This window comes from Drosophila takahashii, chromosome 2R, assembly GCF_030179915.1.
Source record: "Drosophila takahashii strain IR98-3 E-12201 chromosome 2R, DtakHiC1v2, whole genome shotgun sequence".
NCBI classification, from domain to species: Eukaryota; Metazoa; Arthropoda; class Insecta; order Diptera; family Drosophilidae; genus Drosophila; species Drosophila takahashii.
In genome coordinates this window covers 23,801,591-23,816,277 of record NC_091679.1, presented here as the reverse complement: position 1 = coordinate 23,816,277, position 14,687 = coordinate 23,801,591, and the positions used below count along the sequence as shown (strand labels likewise).

Below are 14,687 nucleotides of genomic sequence, written 5' to 3'. Positions count from 1 at the left end.
CACTAAAGGGGGCAATAAACAATGCAATTTCATCACTCACCGTGCACATTCGCTGTCTGATAGGCCGGCGGCGGTGGCAATGTGATGGCCTCCAGAGTGGATGCCTCGGATCCTGTGACGAAATTCCCGGCTGCTACGTCCTGAAGCCCAGAAGCCAACACTCGATGCTTCCCGGATGCGGGTTGCAAGTGTATCGTGTGATACTTGACCAGCGGCTGTTGACTCATTGCAGTATTCGCCAACGCATTGGGATTGAGATTGGGATTCGGGCTGGAAGTCGGGTGGGATTGGGTGTGGGCGGGACTGCCGGGGGCGGAGGGGGCGGTGCCGAACGGGAAGTAAATCGTGGCAGTCGCGGGCGCATAACAATTGGGCGGCACTGTCAGCGGCATTCGCAGCATGCTGCTGGGCACAGCCACGAAGTTCTGCTGCAGTTGCTGCTGCTGCAGCTGGTGGTGTTGCTGCTGCAGCTGATGGTGTTGTCGCGGGAGAGTTGCTGTCGATAATTGCTGCTGCAGTTGCTGTTGCTGCGGTGCGTATTTCAGCAATGCGCTGCCCGATGTCGTTGTCATTAGCATGACATCCGGCTGCTGCGGCTGCTGCTGCAACTGCAACTGCGACTGCAACTGCTGCTGTTGCTGATAAAAATTCTGCTGCGGATTCACGTTGCGCAACAATTGACAGGCATCTGCTGACCGCACGGGACAAAAGACAGAAGAGACGTGTTCAAGATGATTAACGACTTGCAATTGTGCTGACATTACAATTAGCATCCGAACAATGGCGACGACACTCACCTCCTTCCGTTTTGTCTGCCGGCAGCTTTCCCTTTTGGCCGTACTCCAAGCAGTCATTTAAGCTCGTCTCACTGTTGGCCGCATCGTACTTGCAGCCCTTGCAATTGGCCTGCAGAGGGAGGAGGAAATATTTACGTGATGTTAATTTGAATGTTCAATTGCTTAACACTGTCTCAATAATAGTATAAGCGACCATCTCTCAGACAGAAAATAAGTAAAAACAGATATTTTTTTGGCATCTAGAGGTTTTAAATCATGTCTTTTAGTATGCTTTTTTTTAGGGCTTTATCAAAATGGGAACAACATCATTGTTTGTATGTATTGTTCTCCTATTTCCATAGATCCCCTTTTAAAAATTCACAAGAAGCTTAAATATTTGGCAAAACCGTTTCGAATGAGAAAACCTAAGATGGTGTATTTATTTAATGGAATTTATAATTATTATTCGACACTAAAATGGATATCACAACTTTTGCGCGCTGAGTGTGAGGTCGCCACGGAATTTTGTCTCGTTAAAGTGCGGTTTTGTTTGATTTAGTGATTATTCCAAGTATTCATCTAAGCGAAATGCCAAGGAAAGGCCAATGCTAATAAAACACATAATTTGCAGGCTCACTATCCGGAATTCTTGAGGCCCAAAACTGATGTCATCATCGCCGTGGCTCGGGGCCCTCAAAAGCTGTTTGCGGCCAAACGCCTGGCATCTCGTGTGTTTTGCGGTTCTGCGGCATCATCATCAAATGCCAGGCAAATCTAATGGACACACACGCAAACAACCGATGGAAATGATGGAATTGTCAAATGTCTCCCTGCCATTCTTGCGGTTTGGGACCGGAAAACGCAGACCCAGTTCCAGTCCCAGACCCGAAACCCAAAGCCCAAAACCCGTTACGGCATGCGTCATGATAATTGCAAAAGACGAACGCAAAGGCCAGAAGGCCAAATGGCCAAAAAGCCGAAATGGCAGGCAGTCAACACGATGGCGATAATAATTCAACCGATGACTGCACATCCCCAGAGCCAACCGCAATCTGCTGGCAGTCTTATCAATTGCCGGGCGAATCCTTGTGGAGCCACAAAAGCCCAAAAGTCCACTTGGCCGAGCATCGTGTCGTCCTGGAAGATTGGATGGCGCCCTAATGAGTTGTTGAATGCAACATGGGATGGAGAGCAGAAACAAGAGTCCTGGCAAATGCAAAAATCCTGTTCAACAAGTCGCAGGCCTAGGAAGCTGGCAAAGGCTGGATCCTGAAAGGAATGCCATGCTTGAGTGGCTGGGAACACGGCAAATAGATTACCACTCGAGCATGGCGAATGCGGAAAAGTTTTTAGTACAGATGCAGCTTCGATTTCGATGGCATCTGCCACGTAGAGCTGCAGTTCCACCTGCAGTTGGCCAAATCAAATAAATTAGGGCCAAAAGTGCCGGAAATGGTAAGTTATTGCATGCCTATGCCTCCAGTGCAATTGTCGAGCGGCGGGAAAACTTTTTCCACCGTCGCATTAAAGTGGCTCGCACTCATTTCAATTTACCTGGCACGAAACCCCGCCACTTGGCCGGGAAAAATTAAATTTATGCCGCCGCCATTTGACCCGGCTCAAACTGCAAACTAAAGTTTGCTCAACTCTTAAAGTGTCGAAAGGGGGCTAGGCGCCTGTTCCTCGCTTAAAGAATCAACTTTTGCAGCCCGGAATTTCAAGTTTGACGGGCAAAGTTTGGCGAGGAGTTCATTAAAAGTGTCGAGTTGGGTCCGCAAGTAAATGTTAATTTATGAAATGAAAATGGATTTTTTGTTTTGCCCGCCCCACTGCCAGATGACAAACAGGCCACCGCAAAATCACTTATTTATTTATTGAACCCTGCTATTCGCTTTCGTTTTTCCCGCTCAGCCATAAATTGCCAATTAAACAGAAATTTGCGCAAGCAAAACAAACAGGAGGACGCGGACAAATGAGTGGCTACAATTGAAAAAGGCTGCGAGTGCAAACAGAGTGAATCATTTTTTGTGCCTTAAAGCTTTAAAGGCGAGCATTTTTCCCCGAATGCGGCAGCGAGTGCTCCGTACATGGAAAGTCCGGAACGCCACGTTCCGAAAGCAGAAATGTCATTACGGGAGGCCAGCAAATCACTTACAAAACTTATGCACGAATGCACAAAACACGCAAACAAACAAATACAGTCGGCCCAAACAGAAAAAAGGGCTTTGGCAACCTAGTCTGAGTTTTGATATCCTAAAAAATTATTTATAATGTATACAGCGCCGGCTCCGTTGGCAGAGCAAATAAAAACGCAATAGAGCTGGAAAAACGTGAAACCGAACCCAAAAACAGTCTGCAGCGGGAAGACCTAGAAAGTATAACGAAAAACAAATGGGCAAAAAGAAAAGTTCTTTGTTGTTTTGCCCAAATCAATTACAAACTTTCAGTTTGCGTTAATAGAAATCCGGACCCGAGCGGAGATCCACTTAAAAGGCTTCTGCTGTCGTAATTAAAGTCCGTAATTCGAGACCCCGATGCAGTTTGATGTCCGAGAAATCCCTCGAATCCCATTGGGCAGTAGGCAAAATTCTGGACAATCGAAGATTCCCATCACATCCTGGCTTAGGAGCTCTCCATGCTCATGCATCATCAAGGCAGCGATCCAGGTTCTCCCGCTGGCCAAAATGAAACTGTCGTAGCTGCCGGAAAAGTTGGAAAAACTACAAGCGAAACACTTAGTGAGTAGTGGGAAAAGTTCATGCGTAAAACAGCGGAGTAGCCAGCGAAAGTTTTCCCCGAGAACTTTGGACACGCGGAACAATGTCGAAAGTTTCCTTTAAACCGGAATGCACAGCAAAACACTCTGGTCTCGCCTCGCTTCTTTTTGGGTTACTCAGCAGCAACAGTTGCTGCTGGAAGCAGAAAGTAAATAAGTTGTCCCTTCAACTATCGAATTAGGATCCATAAAAATGTTCTCGAGTTGCAGTCAGTCGATGGAGTGACTGCAGCTGCTGTTCCCGGGTAAACAATATCAATCATAAGGGTCTGAGCAGTGTGGAAATTCCTTTGGGAAATCAATCTGCAGTGGAAGCAGTACATCTACTCCTAAAGGTTTTCGTTGAAAGAAATTCGAATTAAATGAGATACGTATCTTGAAAGAGGTTAGTGAAACTCAAATTAAAGTTAGATCTTCTGGGTTTAACTACCAAAGGGAGATACATAAGATAAACTGCAGCTGCTGCCCTCGCTTAAAGAGTATCAATCATACGCCATGGTCGCCTTACCGTTCGTCGCCTGGAGCCCTTTTCCTTGTCCTTTTCCCTCGGCCTGGCTGGCATTGTTGTCATCGCAGTGCTGGCAGTGGGCGTCGAGGCCCCGGGAGTGGACTTCCTCCTGTGCTCCTGGTGCCGCTGCAGCTGGCAGCAGAGTCGCACGTAGGTGCACTGCAGGGCGTCGGCGAGCAGGGCTCCCAGGCTGGACAGGCACATCAGCATGAGGGGCACGCCCACCAGGGCGTAGAAGATGGTCGCCAGCTTCCCGGCGGCGGTGCGCGGCGTCAGGCTGCCGTGACCTGCAAGGATCGGGTAATATATATAATACATCTGGTTTAGAGCATGAGAATGGCAAGCACGAACGGGCTAATATAAATGCATGTCCTTTTAATCGGATGGCTGGGGGACAAGCTAAGGAATGGAGAGAGGCCCTTGGGAACTTAATCTGTTATTTGATAGTGCAGCATATGGAATTTCTTTTCAAAAGAAGAAACTTTGCATTTAAAGTGTGACTACTTAAAGATAATATAACAAACCCCTTTTGATTGCATCTTCCAATAAAGAGTAATTTTCAAGTTTAATTTCTGTCAGGAAAACAAACAAAGACTGAGTAGCTACTCCACTTCATAAACACTCATTAGAAAGCTAATATCTAGCACCATAGCCTAGTTATTGTTTGACCTCTATAATGCAGACCATAAATCCGATTAGGAACATACTTCATAGCCTATATACATCCCGTCCGATGGACTTTCTCCCAAGATAGCTGGCATGCTGTTAAAGCTAAAGACCATGAGATACAGTTAATTTGTAGCAACAAGGATGGCCCATCGTTTAGCATATGCAAATATTTAGACCCGGCCTACGGGTCGTATACACAATGTCTGATGTCCTGGTGCTTCAACGGCTGCTGCTCCTGTGGCTTAGTTTGCACTCGAAGGCGTTGGGATGTCGAGGTCTATTTGCCTCCCCGCAAAGTAAATATTTGTTGGCCACAGCACGAGTTGTGGCCTGGTCGAGAATCATAATAAGCAGCTCTGCCCGCCAATTCCCAAGATAAACACTGGGCATAAATCCAAACGGCTTAGGTATTTCGGGCAGTGGGAGTGAATGTGAAAGTGAAAGTGCGGAGGCGGAAACGGAAACGAAAGCGGAAACAGGAGCGGAACTCACCAATTGTCGTTATCACAGTGACCGAGTAGAGCAGCGCCTCGCTGAACGTCCAGCTCTGGGAGTCGCCCACATCGTAGCCAAAGTGGCCCAGGGCGCTGGCACTGCCCTCGTGGAAGAGGCCGGCTCCTCCTCCGCCGGACGGGCCACCAGATCCTTGGCGCGTGGCCGCCACAATGGAGCCCTCGAAGCGACGCAGCTGCTCGTGGACCAACATCGTCCAGTTGCGTTCGTACAGAACGTTCAGTTTCTCTGCAAAAAAAGTGTGTGGAAGGGGAAAAAGGTTAAGTCGGCTCTCCTCCAGAATGCGTTCAAGTGTCCTTTCCGTAATTATGCAATTTCATGCCAAGTGCAGCAACAGCCTTCGACCTCCCATCGACACGGTCGACAAGTGCCGACAAATCGGACCATCCCTCGTTCACCTTGCCCCACCTCCTTCTGCTTCTCCACCTCCAACCTCCCAATCCTCCCCTTCGATTTCGTTTGCCTGTCTTGAGGAATCTGCTCCCATTCGATGTCGTGTGTTCGCCACTTGCAAATTGCAGAGGTCGCTTGTTAACAGCAGTTTGAGACTAGTTTGCTGTCTTACTTGTCGCACACGCCCTTTTCACGCCCTCTGGCCTTGGGGAGGGGTAGGGGGAGGGAATCTGGGTGGAATCTTGAAGCCTCGAGGGTGCACTTCCCCAGACATCATCCACCTAAAGGCCACCCGACGTAATCGACTGGAGCAGTGTTGTTTCCAAGAACAAAAACGAAATCAAACGCTTTTCTGTGCCAATCTTTTCAACTTAATCGACTGATTCTCGAAATTTCTCTTCGGTTCAGGACTCTAGAGTTTTCAAGAAACTAATTGGCAATGAATAACAGTTCAAAGACCATTTCAAACTTTGGTTTAAGGTAATATATCTTCTCGCTCCGACCTTAGTTTACATTTAACATTTTTAAAATCATTTTTGTTTGTCTCCCACAATTTAATATTCATGGTAAAAGAGATTGGTTTTTAATGGTTTTCCTAACATACGCTTTTGTTGATTTTGCTTTTGCATTAGACAATACTAACGCTATTAAATAACTAATAATGAATATTAAACACAATTAACTAAGGTATGTGATACTTGTTGAATTAATTTAGTTAATTAATGCAACGAATATTTTTCTAAAATTTCTTATAAAGCAAAGGCTAGCAGAAGTTTTGAGTGAAAGCAATGTGAGGATAACTTGGTAAGAATATTTCTTGCCTAGTCAACGTTAACCCTAAAAAATCTCAGCTCACGCCAAGGAAAATAATAAATAACCCATGCAGCACATCATTAAGCACTCGTTGGGGGGCTCATCGAATTAATCATAAGCCAGGTGGGACGCCTCTGCAGCGGATGAGCTCAAGTTAATTGGATTATTTATTATGTGAAATTTTAATTAAATAAACATCATCTCTAATACACACGCACGTGCCGCCGCGTCGGCGGAATCTTTTCTCCAGCCTCGAATCGAGTGCCACTGGCAGGTGCGACAAAGTAATTAATTTCACATAAATCAGGCCAACAAATAGAGCTCAAAATAGTTGCGATAAACGCAACCCAATCGAATCGATGAAATATCGCACATTTTGCGGAAACGAATTTAATGTCCCCTCCTGACCAAATATTTGGCCATGCAAATATTTAGCTATTATTCAATTCGGTAGCCGCCAAAATTAAATTTAGCCGTCCTTTTGTTTCGAGAGGATTGTGGGTAGGATGGGTCGTTTTCAGGCAGCCTTGTATGCCGGTACTTATAATTAAAATATTTGTGCTGGCTCTGCGCCGGCCACCGCTACTATTTACTTAGTATTAATGGGCGATAACAAAACATTGTCGCTTTAATGTTCGAGTTACTTTGGCAATTTGCAGACAAATCAAGCGTGCAAAACACGCCGAAAATTTACGGGCAATGCGGCAAAAATGTGGTGGCCATCATAATTTATGCGAATTTTTGTGCGTCGCCAGCGAAGCGTTAAAATATTTGCTGCATGCTCACGCAGAAAGAAAAAAATCAAAATAGCACATCAAAGTATCTATGTTTTAATCTAATTTCATCGGAATATAATTGTATCTCAATTGAGTTAAAAATATATATATAAATTAGAATCCTTTTATGTGTTAGTTTTATATCAAACCGGCCTAAAATAATATCTAAATTTCAAACTTAAGACTTTTGCCTAAAATATATATATGCAGTTTTCTGAAATATTTATTTTATTATTGAAGTTTCAGACTCACCTGTAATGATCCAGAGTTCACGCAAACAATCCTCGCGGCTCTTGGCAATGGCAGCTGACTTGCTGATGTCCTGCGGCGCCTCCAGCAGCGGGAAAATGAGGCCGCCCAGCACGGAGTAGCCGATGACCAGGAGCACCAGTCCGGGCGTGGAGAGCAGCAGCTTGAGGAAGTGGCCCCAGCAGCGCCGGAAACTGCCTCCGGGCTTGGCGGTCAGCGAGGCGGTGGTCCTGGCACCCACTTCAGATCCGCATCCTGGTCGTCCATTTGCAAATTCGGCGGGATCCGTCCCATCCAGCTGAGACGGCTGCTGCTTGGCCTTAATCGCCTGCTCAACGTCGGACATGATCGCTCAGTGTTCAATGGCATTTAGTGGCCACCTGCTCCTCCTCGTCTTTCGTTTTTGTTTCCGTTGGCAGCAAGCATTTCCGTTTCCGCTGGCAGCAGAGCCCGTGATTCATGGCTCGTCCAACCCTTTGGCTTACTAATTGCAACAGCGATTCCTCATCATTCGCAATGTCGCTTTGTTCTACCCTATATCGCCCCTATATCTTTGTTCCCTGGCTGTCTGTCGACTGTCTTCCTATCCGCTTGTTGCCTTCAGCTAGCGTATTATGTTTTAAGCTGTCGTTGACTTGTTTTTGCTGCTCTGGCTGATGATGTTGCTGCTGTTGCTGTTGTAGCTGCTGCTGCTGATGTTGCTGACGTGGCATTTACCATTGTTCCCGGTCTATGCACTCCATGGACTCTTCCTCCTCTCGGCCGTTTGTACTTTTAAAGTTGTTGTGCCAGTTTATTCCCCTCCGTTTCGCAGTGCTGCCTGCCTGTAATTGAAAACATTTGTATGCTGTACTTGGTATTCATATTGTTGCAGTTGTTGCTGCTGCCTGGCTGCTTCCGTTGAAGTGCACTTGGCAGTAGGTTAAGCGCACACAAAGTGAAAACGTACTAAATTTGACACTTCACTTAATCTAATTAGCAACTCTTTAAATCCCAGCCCATTCTATGCTGCCAAGCGGTCAGCCAAGTGAGCAAACTCAAACACAAATTAAATGTTTATATTTACTCAATTTGTGATCGAGTTAAAACAACAGTTGGCGCTGCTACAGATGCTTTTGTGACAACAAAAGAGTGGTAATTAAATTAATTTTTTTTCTGTCACTGAAATTAAATACGTGATTGCGTATACTTAATAACTTAATTATGTTGTGGCTATTTTTTCAATAATACAGCTATCATATTAATCTGCGCTAGGAGCATAAATCGGTTACACTGTGCAACATTTTTAGGGTTATAAAATGTAACCGCAATTCTGATTTCATGGGCGGAAAGAACTCATCGAAATAAGCTAAAACCCATTTGGGTTTCTCTGGCTTAGCTCGCGTTTACCTTTTATAGCGAGTTAAAGTTTTACATACAAAATTTATTTGTAACGGCCATATCTTTTGAACCGATTAAAATTTCACTATCAAGTCTTCAGTGATTATGTAGCTATGAACCCAAGGAACTAAATTGACAAATGACTCTTGCGAAGACGTACACCTAGCGCGTTAAAAAACAAATTTGCCTAATTTTTCGATTTTTAACGCGCTAGGTGCACTAGGTACTAAGTGCGCAAGAGTCATTTGTCAATTTCGTTCCTTGGCTTCATAGCTACATAATCACTGAAAACTTGATAGTGAAATTTTAATCGGTTCACAAGGTATGGCCGTTATAAATAAATTTTGTATGTAAAACTTTAACTCGCTATAAAAGGTAAACGCGAGCTAAGCCAGAGAAACCCAAATGGGTTTTAGCTTATTTCGATGAGTTCTTTCCGCCCATGAAATCAGAATTGCGGTTACATTTTTCATGTTGCACTGTGTTATAAAACAAATATTTGCAAATCCTCCTCATAGAGTTCTACTCCATTTGAGTATATCGATTTTCACTTCGCCGTTGAAGTTTTGCCCCACATCGTTTAAGCTCATTATTGTATCCAATCGATTAAGCCCATAAAAATGATAACAAAGCCAAAGTCCATATAGGCAGCGCGTAATACAAATTGAACGTCTGGCATTAGAGACTGGCAAATTGAAATCTGTCTGCTGGCATCTGAATACATATATGTATCTCGTATGATACTCCCATTTCTGAGCAACCTTCACACATCAAAGTCTATAATCGTAATGAAGCTGTCTTCGTGGGCGGCTGGATAATGCGCTTAGGATATTTAGACATTGAACCAATTAAAGCCGAGAGGGAAACTCGGCGATTAGTTATTGAAGCTCCCGGGGAAAATCGGGGCCAGCACGCAACATTCATTGATGTGGGCGGCTACCAAGTGGGGAAACCCAAGAGGAAAACATTTATTCTTTTGTAGCCGCCCCTTTGTGAAGAAGAATAAGCGTCTTCGTCTGGCACACGCAATTTACTTAATTGGAAAATAAAATAAGCCAAAGCCAGGGACTGGGATTGGGATTGGGTTTTCGGTTTTCGGTTTAGGGTTTCTGTGTTTTCAGCACTGGAGCTGGAACCGGGTCAAACCGGAAACTGCTTGGCTCCCAAAACAATGGCCACTTGGGCTGCTTTTTTATGGCTAGCGCGCATAATTTAATTCGGCCAACAACGGGGCGTATGAGCAACAAAGGACCAAGGCGCTGGCTAATGCAAAATTAATGTCAATCGCTGGTGAAAGGGGGGAAATGCCAATGCCCTCTTGATTGTGACCTAACGTTTGAACTGCGATGGGGACACGCACACATCTAAGCGAACGAAGGACATTGAGGAAAAGCCAGTTGGAAAAGCGAGCCAGCGAAAAAGGGCAAAAGGCAAGGGGCAAAATGTCTGCCGGAAGTTATCCCTTTTAGCCAGATTGAAATCAGCTTACAGTCGCTCCTTAATTGAAATGTTTGCGTTTCACTTTAATTAAAGCGTTTTCAGCCGCCCGGCCGACAAAACCCTTTTCATCCAAAGGATATTCCGTCATATTTTCTGTATTTCATCCGATCTCATTCATTTCATCGCTCTTCACCGTTCTTTTTCGCACGTCATTTCATGAAGTTGCTGCCAAAGTTTTAATAGTTAAGTACGGCTGCAGCCGAGGATAACGTGGCCCAAGCCTCCCTTGCCTCGCCTTCATTTCCATTCACTTCCTTCGCTGCAGACTTGGCTTTTGTCCCACTCCGCCCCATTATGCATTATTTATTATTATTATTTTTAAATGCAATGACAACAAACGCAGTTTAATTACAATTTTCAACTCATCAAATGCAGCAGCCGCAGTGGAGAAAGGAAAGCTGAAAGGCGGAGCGGAAGCGAAGGACATCGGGGAACATCCAAGGAAAATGGCGCTAATGGCGCCTGCATCTCTCATTCTCATCTATCCTCTTGGCCAGCTTTTCCCACTTTAGAGACCAGGACAGCTTGGCTGTTTTTAAATCCAATTTCGCTTCATAATTTTATAACGCGCCCGGCAAACTCCTCGCTTCCCCACCCCCAGGGAAATCCCCCCTCATCCCTTTTCCTCACTGGCCATTGCCGATTTAATTGCATTGCTGACATTTAGCACCCAGCAGCCAGGGAAAACCCACAAAAAAGAAGTCGTAGTGAAAAAGCACATCGCAGTAAATGAGTAAATTGGAGATAGGGTGAATGCAAAGTGGATTTTTTGATTCGCGATTCGAACCATATTTGCATGTTGTTTGTTAATTGAAGTCGAGCAGAACCATCCACTCCTTTTGGTCGATTGCGATTTCGAATAGTGTTTCCGTCGAACTCTTGTACGTTTTGAGAAATGTAACAAATGAACTTTCAACAAATAAATATTGGTACAATCGTAAAACTCAAACAAGGATGAAAAATTAATGAATGTGAGGTTATAATTAAACTCCGGATCCTCCACTGCGTTTTATTCAAATGTAGAACAAATGGTATAACAAAATGATATTATCACAAGTTCATACATTTTAAGAATCCACTACAACCACTTTTTAACATAATGTTATATCATAACATATATGGCGATATTAATAATTGACTATTGAAAATTACAGTTTAATGTCTGTTTAAATATCTTGGCAATTTTACGAAATTGTCAAACAATTCAAAAAGCTTTAAACTTTAATAAAAGACATTTCTACATGATTTAGAAACGATATAAGTTTCTAATTAGTTTGATCCTCAGCATAACTAAGAAATCTAAGTGAAGTTAGATACATTCTTATGGCAAATGAAACTGAACAAAAAAAAGTTTTACAATAACTGAGTAAAATCAAAACTATTGGACAACAATTAAAAAAAATCCCATTAAAATATTCCGTTAGAATTCGTCGAAATCGAAGGTTGAGTGTCCAATCGTCCCGAGCGAAAATAAGGAATTGCTCATATGTCATTCTAAATGCTTAATGCAGGATTTTCACTAGACCGTTGCACTTTCAAATCCTTTTAAATGATGCATATAAAACACTTCATAAATTAAAATCAAATTAAAATAACACAGGAACAACAGTTGCCGACAAGGAGAGCTTTATTTACAAGAAGAACAATAAAATTGTTCAGTCAAGTGCCTATAATGAAAACTAAATGCCGCAAGATTAGTGGTCTGCCGGAGGAGTGGGACTCCGATAAGGGGATTTTCCGGCGTGTTTTCCACCAGCCATAAAGGCACTGAAGCGTGCGCTGAACTTTTAGCACATTAGCCAAGAGAGTGCGAATAATAGTGGGTTTAATGGCCAGAGGTGCGAAACAAAAACCGAGTAGTAGATAAGCAGACACAGATGGGGATATCCTCAGGAAGATACTCGTACTCCCTAAAACACACAGGAAATTCATATGACTATGATTATGCAATTGGGAGCGGGAAACGCTTGAGCGGCGCTAATAATTCATACTAGGGCCAGAACAAAGGAGCCAAAAAATGGAGAAGCCCCTGAAGAAAGTGGCTGGCAAGTGCAGGCGAACGGACATTATGTGCAGCAGGATCCAGGATATAATGACCATGTTAATGCCCAACACAAAAGTGCACTGAAAGGAAATGAGCAAGATAAGTAACGAGCCCGAAAATGTTCCTTAGTCCCCGGTTGCAAACTTTTGCGCAAAGCAAGGAAAACTCCGGAAAAGCCAGTGGCTGGGCCGGCTGCTCCTTGCTCGATTTCTTGGCCGTTCCTCATTAAACGCACTCAAGTCGCTCGCAACAATCTTAATTATGTTGTAAAGTCTTTGGCCAGGAGGGCCAGAAAAAACATACCCGGGCCAGGGGGATAGCAAAGCTTTTCAGCTGGCCAGGAAAAACTTTGGCCGCGCTGATTAGTTTTTCGAGTGCCTGCAGTGCTGCAAGTCGGCCAGTCAAGCGTTTCCACTCAGTCTGTCATCTAGTCAGTCGGGCATCAGTGGCAGTGCTCCGTGCAAACTTTTCCGGGCGGCGTGGCGAAACAACAAAAACTCATTAAAAACTGCACAAATGCAACGTTTGGCCCATAAATACACGGCAGCACCCCTTGGAAAGCAAGGGTGCAGGGCCAAGTCAAGCGGGAAAATGCAAAACTGCCCAACAAATGCACAATAATTAGAAGCAAATTTAAAAGTCGTTTGGCTGCTAATGAAGGCTTCCTTTGTGCCCGGAAACCCGAATGGTTAGGGCCAAACGCAGCAGCGCAGAAACCAAAATTGCGGAACTCGGGGCTGCAAAGATGCTGCCGGCTAATGGCCAAAATTAGTTCAATCAATGCCCTTAAAAATCATAATTGCAATTTCAAGTAAATAGGGCTGAGAGAGGTAATTAAAGTTTGCTCCAATATAAAGGAAAACTTGGAGAAAACAAAATTAGGTAAAAGTGTGAAGATTGGTTTAAAAAAATAAGAGAGAAAATATATGAAGTAGCAGGAAATTAATTTAAGCAAAATAAGACGAATTTTAAAAGTCAGGAGTCCAATAAATATGTGTATCATATGTCCATGCATTTTGCGAATGCTTGTAAATATTTATTTAGTTATTTCCAAGAGAAAAAATCAAACGAAAATAGTACCTATCCCAAATTATATTTAAGACGAACAACAATCATTTTCACAAAGTTCTACTATTATTGTGTTGACAAGAGGGAAGCTTAATTGTCCAAAGGGCAGCTTCTGATGCCAGTCCCAGGTTTTTTAATCAGATTTTGGTGCAAAGTTGGTCCCCACGGCTGCTGGCTGTAGTTCAACGTAAACTCGTTTACTTTCATAATTAAATTGTTAAACATCAGTTGGGCTTTAATTGACAGTCGTCGAGGGGGCGAAAGAAGGACATCATCCTTTGGCCAGCTCAGCGAAATTCCTTAAGTGCCAATTTAGTGGCAATTTGCTTTTGTCTTAACACTTTTCGGGGCGGAGGATAAAGCTCGGTGAGGTCGGGGCGCTTGTAGTACAACACAATTTAATGTTAATTAAGCAAAACGTTGCCAATGGCAGTTTGTAGTCGCACCGAGTTCAAATGGTCCATTGGACCTTTCGCCCATCCTGCTGCCAACCAGCCAGTCTGTGAATGTGTAAACAAATGTTTGCGCAGTTGGCCTAATTGACTTTGCCGAGTTAAAGCAAAAAGTTTTCCACTCACTCTACGGCTCCCATAAACGAGATAAAAAGAACGAAATTAAATCAAATAAAATCGAATTGTTAGCCAATTGAAGGGTGGATAAGACTCTCCGAAAAAAGGACGAAAAAAACGGGTAAAAACGGAAAATGGCAAGGGCATGCATAAAATGCATGCGAAAGGTTGGCAGCGGAAATTTGCATAAAAGCCCCGTGGCACGTAGTCAGCTTTGATGTTCCGCCCTTTAACCCCCAACCACTCTAGGAATCATGTCTATATGCATGTGGGCATGCTGGGTGTGTGCGAGTGGGTCCGATAATGCCATTTTGAATGCACTTTATGCGCACTTTGTCTCAGGGTCTCGCTATCATTAAAAACATTCCAGATTCGCAGCTAATCCCTTGATATATGAAGTGTCGTTGCGATTTGCATGGATATGGAGGGATCTATTTAAACATATAGATAGCTGGATATGCATATCCTGCATACTGCAGCCAGGGTCGCCACAAAATCGGGAAAAGCATGGCCGCAGGCCAAAACACCCGCAAACCGACCGCAGAGGGGTTTTAATTGAGCCAACTAACGCAGACATGTGCCCAAATTAAGCGGCTAGTGCTCTGCGCCTGTGTGTGTGAGTGAGTGTTGATGCCACCGAATACAATAATACT

At 44.0% G+C, this 14,687-nt stretch overlaps 1 protein-coding gene across 1 annotated transcript in view; it reads right to left on the bottom strand.

Moving 5' to 3' along the window:
- LOC108067863 (uncharacterized) overlaps positions 1-14,687 on the bottom strand; it is a 30,953-nt gene that overhangs the window by 7,228 nt on the left and 9,038 nt on the right. Inside the window, exons 2-6 of the mRNA XM_017157126.3 lie at positions 7,477-8,297; positions 5,222-5,470; positions 4,061-4,347; positions 798-906; positions 41-688 (exon numbers count right to left, since the gene is read on the bottom strand). Coding sequence (XP_017012615.3) covers positions 41-688; positions 798-906; positions 4,061-4,347; positions 5,222-5,470; positions 7,477-7,819 — 1,636 coding nt within the window. The 5' untranslated portion in view covers positions 7,820-8,297. The remainder of the gene's footprint in view (positions 1-40; positions 689-797; positions 907-4,060; positions 4,348-5,221; positions 5,471-7,476; positions 8,298-14,687) is intronic.